Source organism: Panthera leo, chromosome B1, assembly GCF_018350215.1.
Source record: "Panthera leo isolate Ple1 chromosome B1, P.leo_Ple1_pat1.1, whole genome shotgun sequence".
Lineage (NCBI taxonomy): Eukaryota > Metazoa > Chordata > Mammalia > Carnivora > Felidae > Panthera > Panthera leo.
This window is the reverse complement of record NC_056682.1, coordinates 132293932-132319186: the sequence shown is the minus strand read 5'-3', so window position 1 is coordinate 132319186 and position 25255 is coordinate 132293932. Positions and strand designations below refer to the sequence as shown.

Here is a 25255-nt window from a genome sequence, read left to right as displayed (position 1 = left end):
TAAATAAAATGTTTCAAGCACATATAAAACAATTCTAACAATGTTATTTCATGTGATAAGGAAGCAGCGATAAGCTGGGGCTCGCCTATCTGACCCAGGGGACAGTCTATGCCTGCACTGGAAAAGTGCACTGTCACTGCCACCAAAGCATTCAACCAGCTCTCTCTGAGGGTACCCGAGTACTTTCACTACCCATTCTCTTGTCACTGCTTCTCCAGCAACCTCAGCCCAAGGGCCTGCAGCCAAACGAGTAGAACTAAGCTGCCAGTTTTTTGCCACTCTTACCTACCTTCACTTACTCGGTCTGTTTGAGGACTCAAGTAGACTGGATAAACATTACTTCTATTTTTAAGATTGACAAAATATCTCTTAAGGACACTTCTATAAGCAAAGGATTAAGGGTTATACTATGACACAATTTATTTAGGAAAGTTCTATGTATTGTACTTTTATGTTGTATTAAATTTAAAAAATGTAAGAAATGGTAATCTGAAGAAAACAAAATATCCCACCATGTATCTTGGAACCTTCAAAGTTAAAAAATAAAATACAAAACCTCAGTACTACTACAGTACAATAGTATCAAGACTTGAAGGAATTTTTTGAAGCATATTTTGGCATGAAGCAAACCAAACTGGTAAACAGGATCATGATCTGTGGAGGCTAGTTTGTGAAAACCACAGTCTGGAAAAAGTATGATCTGAGATGTCTTTAAAATTCCCTTGCTAATAAGACAGTCAGAAATTTGGAGAAAAAAATCTATTACCCTGGTATATTTTCATTACCCTCAGAATATACTGTACTTCATGCCAACAGATAAGCGTCCAAAATAAATGATGATGGCTCCATTACCATGTGTGCATGTGTATGTATACAAGTCTCTATGTTCACCCAGTATAGCTTTAAGAATGTCTGGACTTTTTAATCTGGACACTCTACATGCTTGTTCCTTTTGCATATAAAAGATACTGTCAATATTACCATGAGGATGTTCGCTAAAGGTTCGATAGTCAATATTACCAAAGGATGTTCGCTATGATCAATCTCATAATTTTGTCATGCTTTTACAAGGTGAATCCGCGTTATTCTTTCTTGGATTACAGAAAAGAGAAAAAAAATAGGCAAACTAAGCATTGCTCAACAGAGCACACAAAGAAGAGATACTGTAAGTCCTGTGCACCTGGGCTCTGTTCTGAACAGAAGGAAAAAAAAAAAAAAGAAATTCTCTAAATATGTTATTCTGTCTTATTCACCTGTGTTTAGCAATATATCTCAAGGTGAGTTTTGAGGGATAATTATGGCCATTACTCAAAAAACATCCCTAGTCAAATGTAAAATGTGCCAGTAGAAAAAATGAATCTTTAAGAGATACGATAGTGTTTTCCAAATTGATTTGATCAGAAAAACCCATGGCACATTAAATGAACATTAAATCCTTCTATACAGATGATCCATTCACTCCCAGATCATTCAAATACAACCTTTGGTTAAAGGGCATTATTAGAAGCAAAGTCTGAATCATGGAAGTGACTAGTTGAAATCTAGGTATGGCTGTAATACAACTGATACAGGATTTATCAGCGGGAAGCCATAAAACAGTTTAACAGCTTCATGTTCAAATAGTTTAAAAAGTAAACAACATACATGAGTTTAAAACCACTAAACCGAAGGTCAGCAAGCTAGGGTCTACAGGTCAAACATGGCCTGTCACCTATTTCTGTTCAGCCTCTAGCTAAGAACAGTTTTTACCACTTTTTTAATGGTTGGGAGAAAACAAAAGTGAGAGAAGAATATTTCTTGCCACATGAAATTTAAATGAAATTCAAGTTTCAGTATCCATCAATAAAGTTTTATTGGAACACAACTATGTTCATTTGTTTATACATTATCTATGGCTCCTTTCAAGCTAAAACGGGAAAGGCTAGAGACAAAGACCACATGGCCCACAAAGCCCAAAGTATTTACTACCTAGCCCCTTACAAAAAAGGTTTGCCTGCTCCTGTTCTAAGCAAACATTCCAGTATCTACAAATCTGAACAGCAGATACTCAGAGAGATGCAATGTCCTATCTTTGTTCTAGGAGACTGCCACTACTCTGAACACTGTTGGGACTCCTTTAGTGGAACTGAGTTCATTGAGGAAGCAAGTAGGCTGAATATGCAACCTGGAGGCACTAGGCCTGGGTCTACATCTGAAGTAAGCCTAGCAACAAAAGATGCAGAGTCATGGTGTATTAGAAATAGTTCCACATTTTAGAAAAGGGAACCCTTTTACACTTTTGATGGGAATACAAACTGGTGCAGCCACACTGCAAAACAGTATGGAGATTCCTCAAAAAGTTAAAAATAGAACTACCCTATGATCCAGCAATTTCAGACCAGGTATTCACCCAAAGAATACAAAAACACGAATTCAAAGGGACACATGCACCCCTATGTTTACAGCAGCATTGCCTACCATAGCTAAATTATGGAAAGATCCCAAATGTCCACTGACCGATGAATGGATAAAGAAGATGTGGTATATATACATGTAATGGGATATTACTCAGCCAAAAACAAAAATGAAATCTTTCCATTTGCAATAACGTGGATGGAGCTAGAGTATTGTGCTATGCAAAATAAGTGAGAGAGAGAAAGACAATATGATTTCACTCATATGTGGAATTTAAGAAACAAATCAAACAAGAAAAGGAGAAAAAAAAAAGAGAGAGAGGCAAGTCAAGAAACAGACTTTTAACTATAGAGAACAAACTGATGGTTACCAGAGCAGAGGTGGGGGGCGAGGGGTTGGGTTAAATAGGTGAGGGGGATTAAGGAGTGCAGTTGTGGTGATGAGCACCAGGTGTTGTATGGAAGTGTTGAATCACTAAATTGTACACCTGAAACTAATATTACACTAAATGTTAACTGATTGGAATTTAAATAAAAACTTCTAAAAAAATAAAAAAAGAAATACCTCCACATTCTAATCATATTCTTCTCAGACTACCATATTGTGACTTGGACAAGACACTTGTAAATCACTTTCAGAGGCAAGAGAAATTTAAGTTATTTTCCAAGTTATAAAAAAATCTATAAATCACACTAAAGAACCAACTCCATCACATTCCAATAGTGACGTTGGAACAATGGGTAACCAGGTTGACTTTGTTTACCAGACTTGTACCCAAAAGACATCAAATATACTATAAAAGAATAAAAATTTAACCTTGATTGCTAGTACACAGAAGTGTGCATATTCTGACAGAAATGTCAAATAACAAGTAGCAAAAATGTTTGGAGCAACTGGCAGTGTATCTCAAAGAGGGATACAGATTCTTGGTATTAATACTTACAAAGCAACTGTACTGAAGTATGAAAATTATGGTGCATGTGGTAAGAAGTCAGTAATATCTTATTAGTGCCAACAGCATGTCATCTTTTAGTACTTGACAGAAATTCAACGATTGACAGTAAAATCAATAACCCCCAAAATAACTAGCTAAACTGACTTCCTTGAAAAGAATGGTCCAATGAACTGGGAATACTAGAGTTTCATATGACAGAGCACCTGAGAATTACAGAAAAATAAAAAAAAGAATTACAGAAAAAAAAATACAACTCTGAACAGAGCCAGCCAAAATAGAAAAAGAACAGGATTTCATCATTATTAAAAGAAAGTCAATCTGACAGTGAATACCCTTGTTTAACAGAATTAAAGTCTGCTTACTACACTGTGGTAACTACAAACTGTTGTAGGTATCTTAGTGCTCTCCTAAGATTTGAATCCCAAAATGAAGAAGGTCAATTATAAGGAACAACATTTGTACACAGGCTCTTCCCTCAGAAAGCAGCTGGCCCCTATGACCTTCTAAGGCATTCAGTGACTTCCAGATCCAGGCTTCCCTGGCCAACCGATTTCAAATGCAATCAACTCCTTTCCACTCTCTCCCTCTTTCCCCCTCCCTGTTCCTTCTATCTTTTTCTCTTCCTTTCTCTGCTTTTCTGTTTAAAAGTTCTCCACAGACTCTTTTACCACCTGACTTGCTATATAGTTAATTTCTGTATGAATTTGTCATCTGTTTTCCTCATTGGAAAATAGGCTCCATGAGAACAGAGGTTTTATTTTTGCACATTTTGTTCACTGCTGTATATAAGCTCCCAAAATGCCATATGTGATCAGTAAGAACTTTTGTTGAGTGGATCAGGAAATGAATGCATGCAGCTATCAGAAAACTATAGATGTGGCTAAACATCTCCTTTACTTCACAATTTTGAAGAAAACAAATTTCTACAAAGATTATCCATTACAGCTTGTCTAAATCAACAAAAATTCTGAGTTAGGTAGTAAAAAAAAAAACCCCATAAAAAAAGAAAATATTTTTCCTTAAGTAAAAATTTCATTGTGTTTTACTTGTTCTGTTGGCTGTTTCTATATCCCAAATGGAGTGGGGATAAATAAATAGAATGTTGAGTAGAAGATAAGCATAATCCTAAAATAGATTATATTACAACCTAATATTCCCACATGATATGTCTGAGCATAATCAGAAGAATCTGTCAGGTTACCTGAGCTATAGAGGCCTGAGGGTTACCCAGTAAGTTTTTGAATGAACGCTTGGAAATCCATCTGAGTTGATGACAGAAGGAGGTGGCATAGGTGATCTCCCCAAAGGCTGAGCTCTTCTTTTTCTGACCCTCTGAGAGTTGATTTAACTCATCTTTTGTTTTTCTGGAGAAGGCAGAGTTGGCATAAAACTCAGCTATTTTTTCAATGAGTGGAATATCTCTCTTGGAAGGTCCTTCAGTCTCCTTGGCTTTGGAATAAAAGTAGATAAAGAAAGGGAACTTTATTAATAGAGTAACAACTGATTTAGCCCATTTTTCGGCAACCCTTTTCTTAGATTCTTCCCTAATACCTTAATTCTAATGCTTGAGTATAAAAAATTATTAGATCTGTCATTGCTCTACAACATTAGAAAAATACAGTTAATTGGGGTGCCTGGGTGGCTCAGTCGGTTGAGCGTCTGACTTCGGCTCAGGTCATGATCTCATGGCTCATGAGTTAGAGCCCCACATCGGGCTTTGGGCTCTGTGCTGACAGCTCGGAGCCCGAAGCCTGCTTCGGATTCTGTGTCTCCCTTTCTCTCTGTCCCTCCCCCGCTCATGCTCTGTCTCTCTCTCAAAAATAAACATTCAAAAAAAAATTAAAAAAAAAAAGAAAAATACAGTTAATTGACTGACTACTCCCATAAACTTATGAATACAGCAAACCTACTGACCTTTTCCTAACTATAATATTTGAACCCTAATTCTTTTAAAATAGACATCTTATCATAGCAAGTTATAATTCCTAATAGAAAAATCTTGCCTTTGTTTTCTTCTATATGCAAATACATAAATTGCCAAGTTTCTCATTTCAAAACACTATAAAATCCATGGACATTTTTTAAATAAAAATTCTCCTTAGAACTGATACTATCATATAAATGCTTATTTATAAATTAAATCAAAAATATTCTCAACAGTCAAGGAAAACAAAATCTGTGTTGACCAGTGCCATAGAGTGAATGTTTGTGATCCCTCAAGATTCATATGCTAAAACTCAATCCCCAATGTGATGATGTTTGAAGGCGGGACCTCTGAGGGGTTATTAAGTCATGAGGGTGTTGTCCTCATTAATGGGATTGGTAAACTTATAAAAGAGGCCTCAGAGAGCTCCCTCCCTACTTCCACCATGTGAGGAGGCAATGAGAAGATGGTGACCCATCTCTGAACCAGGAAGCAGGTCCTCAACAGACAATGAATCTGCAGATACCTTCATCTTGGACTTCCCACTCCAGAACTGTGAAAAATAAATGTTTATTGTTTAAGCCACCTGTCTATGGTATTTTTGTCACGGTAGCCCAAGTGGACTAAGACAACGGTTATCAGAGGACAGTATTAATATAAATTCACAAAGCCATGATTTAATGAGTTGCCACATTGTTAAACTTCAGTTAATGCAGTGAAGCAATAACCTGTGACTCTCAACAGATTTTCATACCTTCACCCGCCTGGTCCTGTCTGTTTAATACCACAGCAGAGGAGTCTCCATTAATGACATCCAGGAAGAAGTCTGCAGGGTTATTATAGGGCTCACACTGGTAACCTACAAAAGAAGGCAACTCAAGTACACAAACTTGATGGTCTTGGAAAACAAAAACTCACTTACAGGGGTGAGAGAGGTGAGGGAGAGGGAGAGAATCTGACAACTTCTCCCTTACTTTTTTTTTTCTCTTCTCCCTTCACTAATTTACCTTTTCTTTTTATATATTCAATCACACAACATTTCAGCAATGCTCTGTCTCCCAGAAAAATACACACTTAAAACCAACCTAGGACTCTCAGAAAGTTCATACTAGGTCCTTACCCATCTTAGTTCATGAGACCCGAAACAGCTATCCTCAGTATGCTCTGAAGCTTATCAGAACTTCTTCAAAAATAGAAATATAGGTGCAAATAAAAATAAGTTAAAAAAAAAAAGCTGTAGCTGGAACTAATGCTCTTCAAAGCAAGGCCACAAGCAAAGAATGCTACAGCACAGCAGGACTGTCCTTGGGAGAGGCCAGGGGTGTGTTCTGCTCTCCAAGTTCACCTGGGGATAGCCAAATATGCATTCATTGTGCTGTCATAATTCCAATAGGGAGAACAAATCACCAGAGCAGCACTCCCAAGAGAATGTGACTGGCACAACACAGCTGAATGCTTATCTCAGCTTCTGCGGCACAATCCTCTGGACTCAACTTGGCCTCCAGTTTGACTCTAGGTTCATCTCCCCTAAACTCCCTAGACCTGTGTGTGCTTATTAACTTTAAATGATGGACATTAAATGGAAATTTTTAAAACTGGCTAGTGAATATTTAAAACTATATTTGGAGTCATGGAGCATCATCTATAATCGTATCCAAATATCTCTAAAATGAAGCAGCGGCGCCTGGGTGGCTCGGTTGATTGAGCGTACGACTTCAGCTCAGGTCCTAATCTCACGGTTTGTGAGTTCGAGCCACATGTCAGGCTTTGTGCAGATAGCATGGAGCCTGCTTCAGATTCTCTGTCTCCCTCTCTCTCTTCCCCTCCCCTGCTCATACGTGCACTCTCTCTCTAAAAAATAAACATTTAAAAGTTTTTAATAAAATAAAGCAGACAACATGAGTCGTAAAAAAACAATTACATACTTCCATTCTAAATAGAACCAAGCAGTCCAAAACTGTCAGAAATGTCGGTCCCTCAAAGACAACTAGTCATTCTATTAACTGGCAAGTCACTCACACCCCCTCAAGGCCTAAATCTGCAATCTAACGTTACTAGAAAATTTTAAGTAGCATCTTATGAACCTCCACCAAAGGAGACTAACATCTTCTACGAGGGAACACAGTGATAGAGCCTGATCCATAATACAGTCAAGAAGATAATTGGAGGATACTATTAGGCCTTTCCCAAAATGTTCAACAGACATAACTGGCTATGAAGCCAACATATATCCTGAACTGAAGTGGGAAGCAGATCAGGTAAGGCCCAGTAGAAATACTCCTGCACACACATGCAGCCATACTCAACCAGGTCAGGAAAAAGACCCAAAGAACAAGCTAGTGCTGCAAAGTGAAGAAAAATTCTAACACCAAACTACCAAAGTTGTGTTGGAATGGGGGAAGCCATGGTATGTCTACTCAAAAATCAACAGCATTCCTATAGACCCCTTTTACTCTCTTTAGGATTCTCTTAATAAAGGATCTTACTACGTGAAAAAGTCAAGCATACCCATTAATGCAAAGTAACCCAAGGCCTCCTGGGCAGGCCCATGGAACATTAGTCTTCCTGAGGCCAACAAGGTGAGGCTATCAAACAACTTGAAGATAGAGTAACGAGGCTGATGAATGGAGAAAATGATTGTTCGTCCCTGTTCAGACATCCTAAATTAAAAGTGAAAAAAATAAAAGTCATTAAATGTCTGAGTCATTAAACATGTGAAATGTGAACATCGTGGCAACTTTATTCCTGCCTCTAGGTTATCTATTCTTAGTTCGACTTGATTTTCTCTTACTAACTTCTCATTTCATCTTATCCATCTGATAGTTAGGAGACCTCAATTTGGTGCTTCTATGAAGCACTAGGGTTTCTAAAGTGTGTTCTATGGGCAGTCTACATCAACCAGAAGAGTAATTAAAAATGCAAATCTCCAGGGTCACCTGGGAGGCTCAGTCAGTTAAGCGACCTACTTCCGCTCAGGTCATGATCTCATGGCTCATGAGTTCATGCCCCGCATTGGGCTCTCTGCTGTTAGGACAGAGCCCGCTTGAGATCCTCTGTCCCCCTCTTTCTGCCCCTCCCCAACTAGTGCATGCACACTCTCTCTTTCTCTCTCTCTCAAAAATAAAGAACCATTTAAAAATGCAGATCCCTGAACATTCTCAGACCTATTGGGCCTAGTGAATCCATACATCTAACAAGCACCCAGGTAGTCCTGTAAGTACACTCAAGTTTGAAAACATATTATAGACTAAATATTAAAACAATGATTGCATGCCCCATTCTCACTGATCATTTAAATCTCTTGGCTCTTTAGGAATTGGTTTTCATTCTTTTCCCTTAATGGTACAACTAACATTACTGAGTACTTACTATGTCTTTGCTACTACATACTTTATAGATAGCCTTACCTAAATTTTCACAATATTGTTACAAGGCAGTACCAATACTACCATTACCTTTATATTACAGATAAGACTTAAGAGAGCTGAGCAACTGGCCCTAAGTGTCACAGTTACTTAAGGGGTGGGGTTGGGATTTGATCTAATTCCATGGCCAAAACATTGTTAAACTACCTTTACACAGGAGTTACTACTTATGGGTAGAAAAAAAACAAAGGCCAAATCAGTTAAAAATCTGTCATTATTGGAAATATTTTATGAGAGGTATCATGTCAATTTAGGCATTTTCTAAGTACCTACTTACTATATGCTAGTAGTGTCTATAAGTTCCTTCCGCCCCAAATAGGAACAGGCCAGTAGATCAATCATTTCAATACAGTGTGGAATAAAAGAAGCTGAGGGTTTCTTATAAGCAAAATAGAAGACTATAACCCATTCTGAAGATAATATAAGTAGTGTGTCAAAGGGGCCAACCGGAGTAAGCCAAGAAGAGAAAGTGTAGTCAGGTGGAAGGAACATGGCAAAAAAAGTATGCAATAACAAAGGTCTACTAAGGAAACTACAAGTAGTTCAATGCCATTGCAGAGCCCAGAGGTATGTGCAGGAGTTGGGACTGGGGGAGGGGAAAAAGTTAGTAAGAGAGACTGCATCAAAAAATAAGCCCATGATGAATCCCTTCACTCAGAAGCTGCAGCTTTAGTCAGACGGTAAGAAAGGGCTGGTGAAGCACTGGAAGCAGGAAAGTGGATTGGTGTGAAAGCCTTGTGGTCTGAGGCCCAATGACATCATTATCAGTATCTCCTATTAGACATGTAGACTCTTGTACTCCATGCTGTAGAAACAGAATCTGATTTTAACACGACCCTAGTGATTAGTGTGCACAGTGGAGTGTGAAAAGGACCAGGTTAGAGCCCTCCAACAGGGTGAACGATGCTTGTGTGCTAACTAGAACAAAACATGATAAAACATAACACAGTCAAGTATGCCACATCAATTCACCATTCTCTACTGAATGCTGTTAACATACTTACAGATGACAAAAATATCATGCATTCTCTAACTGAACCCGAACCCCAGACCCATTAGTTGGCATCTTCACTTATATGTGCAACTGACATCTCAAACTTAAGATATCTAAAATCTTCCTATTGCTTCTTATCTTAGCATAGAGACTTGCTTATGAGGGCATGGGCATCAGAGGAAGCAAGGTAATGACAAGGAGGGGATGTCATTAAAGGTGATGTGTTTGGTAGCTTTTAAAAAAGTGGGGGTTAGGGAGCAGTCCCAGAGGTAGCGGGCAGAGGAAATGGCCAGAGTGACTAAGAGATTAGTAGTATTTAACAGTTAAGTTACTTGGCTGACCAAGTAAGTAAATATATTGAGATAATGACAGCTAAGACTTTGTCTGTCTAAAAAATCATTTACAAACATGGAAAGGGTGGGGCACCTGGGTGGTTCAGTCAGTTAAGTGTCTGACTCTTGATCTCAGCTCAGTCATGATCTCACAGTTCGTGAGTTCAAGTGCTACACCAGGTTCTGCTCTGATAGCACGAAGCCTGCTTGGGATTCTGTCTCTCCTGCTCTCTCTGCCCCTTCCCCACTCATGTGCTCACTCTCGCTTTCTATCTCAAAATAAATAAACATTTTAAAAAACAAACAAACGTGAAAAGGGAAAAGACTAAAAAGAGGACTCATGTTAGACTAGATTGGAAATTTTACACATTCTTGAGTTTTTTAATACACACATACTAACAGAGCAATAGTTACAGATGTATGTTTGTATCTATCATTCTATTCAAAATATATATATGTATACACATATGTAATTAATATTCCATATATTTTCCAAATAGAAATAGGTGCCTGGCTGGCTCAGTCAGTGGAGCATATAACTCTGGATCTCAGGGTTATGAGTTTGAGTGCCATGATGAGTGTGGAGATTACTTAAAAATAAAATCTTTGATAAAAACAATATAAAAATATATTTCTGTGTTATATATATACACATACATAACGCACATGTACACAAATATTTCCTAGGTATGTCTGCTAAGTGGGTCTGGAAGCAATGAAACTTCCAGTGTAGTAGCAGCAAGCACACTACACTAAGTAAGCAGATCTTGGTTTCTAAATTCTGACTACACCAGAAGGTACCGGGGCTCCTTAGAGAAACATCTGACACAGGAAAAGGACAAGATGAGCCTGGATCATCTTGTTGACCAGGAAGTAGAGAAATGCTTGAAGAATGATTAGGGAGCATGTCAAAAGGACACAAAGCTAGACTGAAGAGGCTTCCAATGGCCAAATCAGGGCTAATTTAATCATAGAAAATAAGTAATAGCAGATTATAATCTATTGACTAAAATAATATGAGTAAAATGAATAGAGAAGGAGGAAAAGTTCTTGGTAGTAGAATGCCAACTAATATATGTAGAAAGAATGATGTAAACACAAAATCACTTGGCAACCATCACACCAATAATTGATCGAGGCAAAAGTTGTGAGTACATGCTAAAACTGGTGGGTAGAGATTTAATGAGAAACAGGATATGGACATAATAACCAGTTATCTCCCCTGACAAAATATTAATCAATTACAAAGGGAAAAATAATTACTTCACAGCAGGTACACCCAGCAGACACCAACATGACCAGCTGATGGTCGTGAACATCACCCATGGAAAAGTCAAAACCATGCACACCCAGCAGACACCAACATGACCAGCTGATGGTAGTGAACATCACCCATGGAAAAGTCAAAACCATGCAGCCCCTCTCCTCGTTAGGGAAATACAAATCAAAACCACACTGAGATACCACCCCACACTGGTCAGAGTGGCTAAAATGAACAAATCAGGAGACTACAGATGCTGGTGAGGATGTGGAGAAATGGGAACCCTTTTGCCCTGTTGGTGGGAATGCAAACTGATGCATCCACTCTGGAACACAGTGTGGAGGTTCCTCAAAAAAATTAAAAATAGAACTACCCTATGACCTAGCAATAGCACTACTAGGAATTTACCCAAGGGATACAGGAGTGCTAATGTATAGGGGCACAGGTACCACAATGTTTATAGCAGTGCTTTCAACAATAGCCAAATTATGGAAAGAGCCTAAATGTCCAACAACTGATGAATGGATAAGGAAGATGTGGTTTATAGATACAATGGAATACTACTTAGCAATGAGAAGGAATGAAATCTGGCCATTTGCAGCAACGTGGATGGACCTGGAGGGTATTATGCTAAGTGAAATGAGTCAGAGAAAGACAGATACCTTATATTTTCACCCATATGTAGATCTTGAGAAACTTAACAGAAGACCATGGGGGAGTGGAAGGGGGAGAAAAAGCTATAGAGAGGAAGGGAGGCAAATCATAAGAGACTCTTGGATACTGAGAACAAACTGAGGTTGATGGGGGGTAGGGGAGAGGGGAAAATGGGTGATGGGCACTAAGGAGGGCACTTGTTGGGATGAGCACTGGGTGTTGTACAGAAACCAATTTGACAATAAATATACAATAAAATAAATAATAAAATAAAATAAAATAAAATAAAATAAAATAAAATAAAATAAATCACACAGCCCCTGATTTTTGCACAAGAATACAACATCATTTCTGTGGTATCCCTACCAAGAATTCATGGCCTGAGTCTAGTCATAGAGAAACACTGGATGCATCCAGGTTGAGGGCCACTCTACGAAATGTACTCTTGAAGACAGATAAGGACATGAGAGCCAGAAAAGACTAAAGAACTGTTCAGAATTAGAAAATATTTTAAAAATCATTCCTGGAGAAAATTCTAAGCCAGAAAGGAGAAAGAGACACTTTTGGGACAACTGGTGAAGTCCAGCTGGAGTTCATGGGTTGGACGGTGGTGCTGGCAGCAATGTGGACTCCTTGGCTGGGAGGTGTGTAAGATGGAATTGTAGGAGGAGTGTCCTTGTTTCTTAGAGTTATACTCCAGAGTATCTAGGGGTGATGGTACATGATGTCAGAAAAAGACTATGTGGGGTGGAGGGACGGAGGGAGAGCAAATGCACATAAATGGTAACAGTTATTTATTATTTATTTATTTTCTTTTTATTATTTTCTTTTCTTTTTATTATTTTTTTTATTATCTATATTATCTTTTCTCCATTCTTCCATTTTTCAGGTCCCAAATTTTAGAAACTCATTCTTTCAATAATCACTTCCCATGTCCAATTCATGAACTAATTCTGTTGGTTCTATCTTTACAATTGATCCAGAATCCATGACTTCTCACCAACTCACCACTACCATTCCTAGTCAAAACCAGCATCATATCTCCACTGAGCTAATACAGCCTCCTGACTGCTTTCCTTATACTCACCTTGCACTACAGTCTTTTCTCTACACAGCTGCCACTCTGCTGTTCTAGAACTCCCTAAAAGTTTCCCATGTAACCTAGAGACAATAAAAGCCACAGTTCTTACAGTGGCCTACAAAGCCTTTGTAATCTGCCACCCACTCAATTCCATCTCATGTTCTATTCTGTTATGGACTGAATTATGTCCCCCACCCAAAATTCATGTTGAAGTTCTAACCCCTATGACCTCAGAATACACCTGTATTTGCAGACAGGGTCTTTACAGAGGGACTTATGGTTAAACAAGGTCATATGTGGGCCTTAATCTAAGTGAGGATGCAGATTGAAGATAACTCCGGACAAGCCAAGCCAGGGAGAAAGGCCTCAGAAAAAACAACTCTACTGACCCTCTTATCTTGGGCTTTTAGATTCCCAAGAATATGAAAAACTAAACTTCTGTTGTTTAAGTCACCCAGTCCATTGATACCACGTTATGGCAGTCCTAGCAAACTAATCGATAAGCAATCCCCATTCTACCTAGTTCACCAGCATCCAGTCCCTCTGGCCTCCTTGATATTCTAAACACATCAGGCACACTCTGCCTCAGGACCCACTGGCTCTTCCCTCCAAAGAGGACTCTCTTCTCCCAGACATCCAGGTCCTGCTTACTTGCTCGCAGCTCACATATCACATCATTGAGGTTTTCTCTGACCATCCTACTGTTTAATATAGCACCCCCACCCCCACTACAGCCATCTTTTGCTACGCTCTTACCGTGCTTCATTTTTCTTGAAACGCTTATATTTGTCGATCAACTGTTTCCCTTGAACAAAGACAGAAGAAATTGCACTCACTGCTGAATTCCCTATACCAAGAAGAACACCTGATATACAGCAGGTGATCAGATATTCTCTCAGCATGGATGAGAGAATAATGTTCCTATAGCATTTACCTCTTCAGGAGCAAAAGGACAGCATTTGCTGTGCTTGAGTCTAAGCCAGTTGTGGGCTCATCTAGGAACAGGATGGCTGGATCAGTAATAAGCTCCATTCCTATACTAGTCCTTTTTCTTTCTCCTCCAGACACACCACGGATAAACTGAGTTCCAACCTAAAACACAAATATCATTATTAACAATTACAACCACAGCCACTATTGTTTGTGGAGGTCCTACAATGAGCTGACCCTGTAAGAGGCAATATCTCATCCCTTGCTTATTCAAAATAGCAAGTAAATAAAAATGTCGGAAAAGAGGTAGGTTTCGCTTTAATAAAATGAGTAAACTGAGGCTCAAATCAGCTAAGTGGCTAAGCCTGATGTGAAAGCCATGCTTAACAGTACTATATATTCCTTACCAAGTCAAATTAGAATAGTAAAAGATTTGGCCCTGGCATACTGAAATCACAAACCAAAAGGGAGATAAAGGTAGGAGAGGAGAAGGGGAAAGCATCTATAATTTATTAATCTTCTTACACTCTCCCTCCTCACCCCTCCAAAAGTCCTCAGCGTGGTTTGGGAAACAGAAAGTTCACTTTCTATTATACCACATTAGCACTTCTTAAATCACCATAAGGCTTCCCAAATTGACCCTGCATATATCCCAACTCACTGCAGAATTCCTCACTCATTCTTTCAGACAAATCCAGAAGACAGAACATTCTACAGGGCAACTGTAGTCTTTTCTTTTGGCTCAGTCTTTTCAACTAGTCGATGTCATTGTATGTAGTGGGGATGGAGGGGACAAGAAGGTTTGGGGGGAGGTAGGAAGCAATTCCTACATTAAGAGTCTTCAAAGAGATAATCAAGTGCTACTGATGCCCTTGGCTGGATCTTGTAACAATTGAGCTGTAACAGACATTTTGGAGACAATTGGGAAAATGTGAATGAATAGGGGCTTAACATAACTGATATTAAGACACTGTTAATTTTGTTAGTTTATAATGGTATTGTGGTAATGTAGGCAAATGTCTTTTTTTTAAGATGCATAATCAGTTTTCAGGAGTGAAATATGATATTTATAACTTTCTCTAAAATACTTCAAAAAAATACTTCAGAAAAAAAAGCTGAAGCACATATGGGATAAGATGTCAACAACTGGGAGATCTAGGTGAATGTTATTAGTATCATACCATTATATTAATTATACTATAATCATACAATTAGGATAGTAATCAGACTATTCTATGTTTAAAATTTCATAAAAAGTAAAAAAATGTTGAAAGTATTTTCAATCAATTAGATAAATAAATTCTAAGAAGTGAACAACTACCTTCAGCTCATTTCCCAGGAATTCTATGCAAATAAGTTAGGGCAATGGCTGTCTATTTGTAAAGAAGTTTTACCTAAAAATAAAGATTGGAAAGCACCTTACTAAAAAGACAAAATGAAAAACAGAGCCAAAGCAAAGGAAACCCAAACCCATAAACTCATAAAACAAAAGTAGTAAATAGTGGCATCCCGGAGTGCTGCTTCCAAGCAAAATATAGCAAAATACACTTAACCTTTTTTTTTAAATGTCAGTATCACAAGAAGCAGCAGCCAGCAGAATGCCCCCTTTCTTCATTATCTCTAAGTCGAGGATAGATTTCACAGGGGGATTAAACTATTGCCACCACAGGCTCAGTTAGTAGAGGGTACAATTCTTGATCCCAGGGTTGTAAGTTCGAGCCCAAAATTGAGTGTAGAGATTACTTAAAAATAAAATCTTTAAAATAATAAAGAATGCTAAACTACAGCCACCACAATCTAAAAAGCTCATCTTCACCCAAAGCTTCAAATGTCTTCCCAGCAAATCTTTCATCCCTAGTCGTCAACTGTAAAGTTCTCTCATTCATTTCATTTCTTCCTCCTGACTCTGCACAACCACAAAAGGATTTATTTTTGTCTCTCTGGCCCCAAACTGTTATCTCTAAAACCTAAGAGCCCAGCACATAACAGACAATATGTAAGTAAATATTGGCAGAAGAAAGGAAGATATGAAGAGGAGAGGGGAATAAGAGACAAAAGTACCAAAAGAAAAGCTATAGAAAAACGACTGGGATGCTACACAAATTAGAAATAAACCCTAAGTTAGGGGTGCCTGGATGGCTCAATTAGTTAAGCATCTGGCTCTTGATTTCAGCTCAGGTCATGATCTCACGGGTTTGTGAGTTTGAGCCTCACATTGGGCTCCTTGCACTGACAGTGTGGAGCCTGCTTGGGATTCTCTTTCTCCCTCTCTCTCTGCCCCTCCCATGCGCACACTCTCTCTCAAAATAAATAAGCTTAAAAAAACAGGAATGAAACTCTACTTTGACTAAATATAATTTTGAAAGCCAAATTATAGCAAAGTGAAACGTAGAGCCAGAACCCTTGGATTTTTGCCATTTAAGAATTCCAGAAATATACCTCAAAAGCAATGGAACAAAGTCTCCTGGAGGAAGAGGAAGAAGAGCTAAAAGGGGAAAGAAAACAGGAAGAAGGAAAGTTAGTGTAAAGACAGTGGATGACCCATGACAAACGGTGTGGGAAAGCGTCAAGAGCTATCATCACATGGAAAGGGCCTTGTGCTCTTTGCAAAGACACTTCTATATACTAGAGCACACTGCCACACTTCATTTGCAGGGTTCAAACACTTTTAGTTTTTTTCTGGCTAATTTCCATCTCCATATTATGTTTTTCTCATCTTTACACAAAGCAGTCACTTTTGACCACACATATTATAGAAAACTTCTGAATAAGAGTTACACTATCCACACAGGTAAGATCCTATTTGCCAGCTATGATCCTGTTTTTTCCACATTACCTTGGAATCCGCCACTTTATCCAGACCTAACTCCTGAATGACCCTGTTAATCCGTATATTTTTTTCATTAGTCGTCATAGTTGTTGGAAGCCGTAGAGCTGCTGAGAACTGTAAATTTTCTCTCACCGTCAGAGTGCCCATCACGACATCATCCTTAAAGCAAAATGGCATTTGAATAACACGTATTAGGTCTTTTCTAATACCATCACCCTTAAGTACATGTAATGTAATCCACAAGAATAACACACTCAATTTAAAGTCCTAGCTAATGATGTATTTGCAATCATACAAATGACAACAACTTCACATATAGACAGCTGAAAAAGCCTGATGGCATAATTTTCATTCTATATCGGTACACCCAAAGAGACACAGGTCATTATGATTATTACCAGCAGACATGTCAGACTGCTTTATACAGGATTTACCAGAACATCTTTCTAAGCTCGAAGAAGGACAGGGGTGAAGGTAGGGCCAAAAGGGAATTCAGTAGTGTCTTATGGAAATGATAACTAGAATGGATACCATTGCCCTTACCATGGTTATATTCCAGATTCTCCCTGCCTTTTCATTTCACACTACTCTGAATCTTACGGGGGATTATGAAAAGCTGGTGGAAAGAAAACTGGTTCTATGAGCATGTCATATAGTCAGTTGGAAGTACACTGAACTATCAGCCAAGGTACTTGCCCACATAGAAATAGAAGCAAGCTAAAAAAAAAAAAATGCATAAATACTTACTTGTACCACATAACCTGAATTACATTTGAAATTGGCAGGTCGAGGTGCTCCATTTATCAAAACATCCCCAGATAATCCATGTGGATCTTTCCTTGCAGCTAAGACATCTAACAACCTATGAGAGGACATATACGTTGTGGTTTTTCTCCAACTCAGGCTGTATCTCTCGGCTCCACTGAATCCAAATTCTGCTCAAGTTAGAAAATTAACTGATCAAGAAAGTCTATAGATTACCTAAAATTATGTATATTTTTAAATTCTTACCTTCCCTTATTTAGTATATGCTACAATAAAGCCCAAAGACATGAAACCGAGGCACTGTTGGCTGATCCAGCACAGACTTCCGAAAGAACCTTCCAGGCTGTGACCTTGGGGGGTCTCAAGGCAAGCAATGTGCTCCTTTGTCTAAGACACAGGCCTTAACTTATGCCTTTGGCTCCATCTCCCCACTTTATATTTTCTCCCTCCTTTCTCTCCCCATAGCTCAAATCATAGCCAACAGCTGTATGCCAATCATGTCCTGTTATCATGTCCTGTTAGTAAGCTGACCAAATAAGATTTCCCGGTCCTTGAAACAAACACAAGCTAGCACTATTGCACGTTACCCACAGAGCCTAGAACCAGACTAGATAGGCTACAAATGCTCAACAAATACATGCTCATGTAAAAATAATCTTGAAAAGCACATTTAAACTGCAAAGAAAAAGCTGACTTATATTATTATACTCACGAAGATTTGCCTCCACCTGTGGGTCCCAGAATGGCATTGAGGCCAGGTCTCATGATGCCACTGTAAACACAGAGACATACCAATTTAATAGCTTGTTTCAAAACTGGTTCTATTAATTTAGGGTCTGCATTTAATACACTCAATGAAAGTGATTAAAAAAAAACAAGCACAAACCAACTCTTAAAAGAAAAAGACACTGAACTGTCAATTAACATAAGTCCCACATACAAACGAAGTTAATCAATACTCAAGACATCTAAGAAAAATGGCTTGGGTCCCTCTAAATTCCTTTCACTTCTTCTCTAAATCATTTATATTTTTTGAAAAAGGACACAAGGAAGTTCAAGTTTCCTCAAAGTAGCAGAGTCTAGTGAAACATCTCTGTTAACATTTATCCCCCCAAACACAGTGTAAAGACCTTTAGTCTTAACTAATGTTCAGTGACATTATCTTCAAGTCACCTCATTTGCTACTTAGTCAAGTTCTACACAATTAACAAGTCAATGGACTTCTAGAATCCCCAGTAAGAGTGTTCTCACTGCTTAAATCTACTCAGACTAAAAAACAATATATCTGAAGTAGAAAGTCAATGGCTAGAATAAAGCACCTCACAGGTAAAACAAACAAAAAACACATCACCCGTTCTTAACCCTCACAAATTTTTTACTAAATTAGAAATAGTAAAATATATATTCTCAATATGTATCATTTTCTTCCTTATAAAGTTTCAGGTAATTGGACTGGGAAATTCTCAGTGTAGAAGTGATAGATGCCACTTTCTGTAGGGGACAACTTAAGTTGTCACAACTGTAAAATGGCTGGTGGATGCTAGGGTGAAATGTAGCTTTCACTCTGTTACTCAACTATGGTGCCTCGCACAGAAACACTGCACAAATACAATGAGTTTGGTAAACTAGGAACAAGCTGTAGAACAGAAAAATCTCTTATTCTTTCAATGACCTCTTCTCTTCCCCCCATCCCCAAAAGTAAAAAGACATACTGGCTGAGTGAACTTTCAAGATGCATTTATCTGTAGCTCTTGATTCATCTTCTTTATTAATAGCTACCTAGTAACTGTTTCTAAAATGACCAGAAATAAGCTTGTCATTCACTAAGACTTCATTATCAGAAAAAATCTCCAGGTTTTAAAAATATTTACTCAAGTAAAGACCAACTAATCCTAAATGACTAGCCCAAAATTGAATGTGAATGTTCTAGGACAATTTTATAGGTCCCCAAGCTGGGCTTACTTTGGCACTAAACCCTAGCATTACAGAAAACAACAATAACATACAACCACAAATGCAAGAAAGAGTTCCAGTTGGGAGCAGTGGCTAATTCTCCCTCCATTCATTCAACACAATTATCCAGTGACTACTACGTATGTACAAGACACTCTTCTAGGACATGGGACAGAGAATAGAACAAAGTCCTAGGCCTCCTGGAGTTTACAGTCCAAGGGCCAGCAAAAAAGAGCTGGTCACCTGTTTTCTGTTTTCATAAACAAAGTATCATTGAAACAGAGCCACACTCATTCATTTACGTCCATGGCTGCTTTCACACTACAGTGACAGAATTGACTATTTGCAACACAGATGTATGGCCCATAAAGATGAAAATATTTACTATAAGGCCCTTTATAGAAAGTCTGTTAATGTTTGTTCTGGTTTATGGTCTACAATCCCCTTGTTTCCCCACCCTGCCCTCCACTCTACTATCATCCCTCCGAACTCATTTCCCACCCTTATTTACTGCTTTACAGCATGTACATGCAGGAAAATCTCCCTCACTGTATTGTAAAACTTTGTCAACAAGATGGTGCAATCTTGTGTCACCCCCCACCCCACCATAGCATGCAGCACAGTGGTACAATGGGTAGATCATTGAATACATCAAATGAAACCTAGCTAAAGGATTCATGTCACATCTATCACATTTTAGTGCATAATGGTTAATCCTCTGGTCTCATTTTATGAAGAGGTCCATGCCATTCCCACTGCTTGGAGCTACCTTCCCTCCCTACCTTGTTCTACACACACACTCTTCACTCTCTCTCTCATTCCCCTGGGCCTCCAATTTAGGATTAGGGGCTTTCATGGTATCTTCTAATCCCCCTATCTGTCCCTCTAAAGAGTAAAGTGCTCTACTTGTATGAATCCACCATTAGACTAGAAGGTTTCTGGAACAGAGGACATAACTGTGTCACTAACATCATATACAATGTCAAGCACCTCATAGACACTTAAAATGTATTGAATAAATGAGTCTCTACATTTTTATAAATGACAGTTACTTACAGGAAAGCTAAAAAAAAAAAAAGTTTTCAATAAAAACAAATGTCAAAAGACACCTGGGGAGCTCAGTTGGTTAAGCGTCTGACTTTTAATTTCAGCTCAGGTCATGATCTCACAGTTCGTGAGACTGAGCCCCATGTCGGGCTCTGCATTGTCAGTTTGGGATTGTCTCTTTCACTCTCTTTCCCCCTCCCCCACCCCCCACACATGCACTCTTTCTCTTTTTTCTCTTGCAAAAATAAAAATAAACTTTAAAAAAATGTCAAGAAGTAGGAAAAACTTCTTGACAGCTGTAACAGAACACAGGCTGTGAAGGGAGATGGAAGGAACAGAGGTGACAGCTAGAGGGCAGGGTAATTACTTATATTAAGGAATAAGAAAAGTAAGCAAATCAGTAAGTATATTAAGGATAATGAGAACCAGGTTTTTTATTTTTTGAGATATTTTATAAAGATAGAAATGTAGAAAGAACCCTAGGTATAAAATTAGAATTGAAGGTATTACTGAGAAGTCATGAGTTTTAATCTATATACACAGATATAGAAAGCTTTAGGTACATGTATGTGTGTGTGTATATATATATATATATATATATATATATATATATATATATATACATATATATATATTCCCTAGGTCTACCCACTGAGAAGGCCTAGAAGCTATGACATCCCAATGGCAACGAACATTCCAAACACCCAGATCTTGGTTTATAAATACCATCCTCCATGAAAAGGAACAACAGCTAATTCCAGGTCTGAAGCAGGGTAAGTATTCAGGGAGTCTGAAACTTCTTGCTGTGCCAAGAAAATACTCAAATGAGAAAATATATCAAAAGAACAAGGTAAAAAAAGCAAAGGTCTCCCACTGACCCAATCAGGAACAGTAAGATTATCAAGAAGAATAATGATAATAATGCAATTCTATTGAATGGTATTGAATATGAAATCCATGAGTCTATACTGATATAAAGAAATGACTGAAGAAAGGAAGAATAGAGCTTTTTTTTCTTTTAGTAGACTACAATCTAATCCATACTGAAGAGTTGGATGAAAACAGAAAAATCACCTTTTGATAGCTATCATAGTGATTGTTACTGCTGACTTGGGAAGGAAGAATCAATGGGGGCTAAAGCTGGTGGGTTGAAGATTAATGAGGACTACAGTTTTGGAATAATGTCAGAGTATCTCCCCTCATAGTATTTATCAATTACAAAGTAGAAATGGTAACATTACGGCGGAAAAGGCTGGTAGACACCAACATGACTAAGTAATCAAGGTTCATGGGTGAGACAGAAAAATACCAGGTTGGATGAGACAAAAGACACATGATGTGGTGGTTAGTTAAGTATGTTAAAGGCATGGTTGACGGACAGTCCCTTAGCACCCACCACTGCATTCACTATGAGGCTGCACTTCCCCTGGGCTGCTCCAAAACAATGACTGAGTTGCTATATAAAAGAGGATCCTTATTTCTGGAAAGCATACACCAAAGGAGTTAAGGATAATAAAACACCATATGGACAGCTTGCTTTTAGAAAAATACTAATGATAATGGGTATATAAAGAGTAAAAGTAACGAGCAAATGCAGTGAAATGTTGACAGGTGGGGCATCTGAGTAAAAAGTGCAAGGTTTAAGTTTAAAATTATGTCAAAATAGGGTCACCTGAGTGGCTCAGTCAGTTAAGCATCTGACTTTGGCTCAGGTCATGATCTCACAGTTCATGAGTTCAAGCCCCACATCAGGCTCTTTGTTGACAGCTCAGAGCCTGCAACCTGCTTTGGATTCTGTTTCCCTCTCTCTCCGCCTCTCCCCCACTCAAGCTCTGTCTCTCTCTGTCTTTGAAAAATAAACCTCAAAACTTTTTAAAATTATGTCAAAATAAATTATAAATTAAAAAAATCCTGAAACAGTATAACAAATTTCCCTGGAGATTAAAAAATATCCACACATCTACTGGTATGGACTATTTTTTCCATAGATCTTCAACCTTCGTGAAGGAAAGCCCAAATACTGGATATGGGGACAAACTAAGTGTAACAAAAAGGTTTTTCATGAGGAAGTAAAATCTTACCTTTTTGAATGCTAATAGTCAGATTTTGTTTTGTCTTCTTCCCCCGACAGAGGAAATCAGGTTCTAGTTACTTAGATCTACAAATGAGATTACAAAATGTCCAAAGGAAAAACAAAACTCAAGATTCTCATCAGATTTCTTGAAATACAGTTACTACTGTGAATGATGGCAGTGCTATCAAACACAAATCAAAAATTAGGTTTATGGAAGCAATCTTTCCCCATCCCAGAAACTCTACTTAGTTGAAATCAACAGATAGGGGAAACATAAGAATCACTGCAGCAAAAACAGGGATGACCTTTCTCAGTGATCCCTAAACCAGACATGTGAGTAAACAAGGAAACCAATCCCACCTGTCCTTTTAACTATAAAATTATAAAGAATTACAAGATTTGACTGAGTTTTTATGAACCTAGTTCTGCACGCAAGGATGAACTCATCCATTGCTGAAATGCATACCAGTGAACCATAAAACTTTATGAAGCCTTGAACAGATGACACTTTTACAGTACCAAGTTACTAAATCTAGTAGTTTTAAAACATAAGCAAGATAAATATATGCTTGCACAGCACGCATTTTAAATCTATTCAACCTGCACATATTCAGGTCCTTTGTTACCTTCCACTTAGCACAAAATCTGAAGTGACCAACATTTTCTTTTTTGAGTATTAATTCTTTTAAGTTTATTTATTTATTTTTGAGAGAGAGAGAGCACAAGTGAGGGAGGGACAGAGAGAGCGAGAGAGAGAGAATCCCAAGGAGGCTCCACATTGTCAGTGCAGAGCCGGTCATGTGGCTCAAACCCACAAACAGTGAGATCGTGGGCTGAGCTGAAATCAAGAGTTAGACAGTCAACTGACTGAGCCATCCAGGCACCACATGACCAACATTTTCTTGATTATGATGTTCCACAAAAAAATTATCAGCTTTTCAGAAAGGAAACTTTGCATCTACCATTCCTCTCCTATTTTCCTACTCAGGGTTTCTCAACTAACACACAAAAGCAACAAGGAAGTAAGCTTGACAGTAGGTATTACTCCATGGACAAAGTTCTATCTAATCCTACAAAGCACCTGGCCTCCTGGTAACCCCGTCGATCTCAGATCCCCAGAGTCTCCCTGCCCACAGATAAAAGAGCCCGAAAAAGTTACTTTCTTTGTCTAGGAGTAGTTATTGCTCCTATTAAACAAACAAACAGACTATGCTGTCTGAGCATACCTAGACTCACTCCCCCCTCCACAGACAGGAAAAATCAAGCTCACTTCTGTAGACATCAGAAAAACATTAAAACCCTGATGGCTATCATTTGTGAAAGAGTAGAGATATCTGGGACCAACTAGATTCTACATAAATGCTCATTTTTCTCTCCCCACTCTACCGCCCACTCCACCACGACATGATGCATTCGCCCTGGATGAAGAGAATGAAAACCATAGTTTTGTACTGATTTGGATTCTAAAATACAGTTAAATGTATTGATTTGGTTCCTAATTTCTCTTGGAATTCCACTGCATCACTTAAGCTAAGCCATAGTTTGTCTTATATGTAAATAGACTCTGTCTGCCTATATAATGGGGAGAAGCATTAAGTAAATGGTACAAATTACTGTATAAATGGAACACTCATTTAAAACAAGTGTATTTGAAAACCAAAGTACTTTTACAATATACTGTCATTTCCACTACCTGGCTCTTGCATCTAGGACATAAAGGACATAAAGGACATAAGTACCGAAAAGTGTCTGGCTCATAAGGTACAATAGCAGGTCTTCTCTCTGTTCCACAGATGAGAAAACTAAAGTTCAGAGATGATAATTATATCCCCACAACCAAGAACCAGTAAATTATACAGCCATTCCCATTCAGTAAACCACAGGGTGTACCCAGAAATAATTAAACGACACATTAATTGTTCAGTTTCTCAAACAAAAGTTGATACACATAGAGCAACCACTTTCCCAATTTGGCAGTTCCTTTAAAGTTAACCACACACCTAATATGGGATCCAACCACTTCACTCCAAGTTCAGCCACAAGAAATAAAAGCACGTGTCTGTATGTCTGTATAGAGTTGTACACAAATGTAATTCCTTTATTTGCAATAAGCAAAACCTGTCAAGCTCACTGTAGGTCAATAAAGCTGTTTTAATACAAGTTCATGAACATACTTGATATTTGTTAATATTTCTTTCTCAACTGTTTTTCGACCAAGAAGAAAGCCACTCGTCACTTTTACTCGATAGTTGATGTTATGAAAACTTAACACAGCTACTTCGGTAAATGTCTTCAGGTCATTGGAGGTTGTCGTGGGGAGGTCATTGGTATTTCTTCGTGACATTGGGATAAAAACTTCGTCATTACTGGAAGACATCTGGAGAGTTTCTGCCTTTCTGTAGAGGGAAAAGCAACAATAAGTTGATAGTCCAGATAAATCAGATTGTAAATACCAGTTAACAGTACACTTAAAACAAGTCATTTTGGTACACATTTCCAATTACAAAATAAATAAATCCTGGAAATGTAATATACAGCATGGTGTCTACAGATAATAACACTGCACTGTATGTTTGAAAGTTGTTAAGGCGGCAGATCTTGGAAGTTCTCATCACAAGAAAAAAAATTGTGACTTT

At 38.3% G+C, this 25255-nt stretch overlaps 1 protein-coding gene across 3 annotated transcripts in view; it reads right to left on the bottom strand.

Annotated features, from left to right (window-relative positions):
• ABCG2 (ATP binding cassette subfamily G member 2 (Junior blood group)) overlaps positions 1 to 25255 on the bottom strand; it is a 130934-nt gene that overhangs the window by 17742 nt on the left and 87937 nt on the right. For all 3 annotated transcript variants that reach the window (XM_042935935.1, XM_042935934.1, XM_042935933.1), the window contains exons 2-9: positions 24794 to 25015; positions 18258 to 18317; positions 17528 to 17642; positions 16787 to 16939; positions 13955 to 14112; positions 7782 to 7933; positions 6028 to 6132; positions 4551 to 4798 (exon numbers count right to left, since the gene is read on the bottom strand). In XM_042935935.1, the coding sequence (XP_042791869.1) occupies positions 4551 to 4798; positions 6028 to 6132; positions 7782 to 7933; positions 13955 to 14112; positions 16787 to 16939; positions 17528 to 17642; positions 18258 to 18317; positions 24794 to 24996 (1194 nt within the window). In that variant the 5' untranslated portion in view covers positions 24997 to 25015. The remainder of the gene's footprint in view (positions 1 to 4550; positions 4799 to 6027; positions 6133 to 7781; positions 7934 to 13954; positions 14113 to 16786; positions 16940 to 17527; positions 17643 to 18257; positions 18318 to 24793; positions 25016 to 25255) is intronic.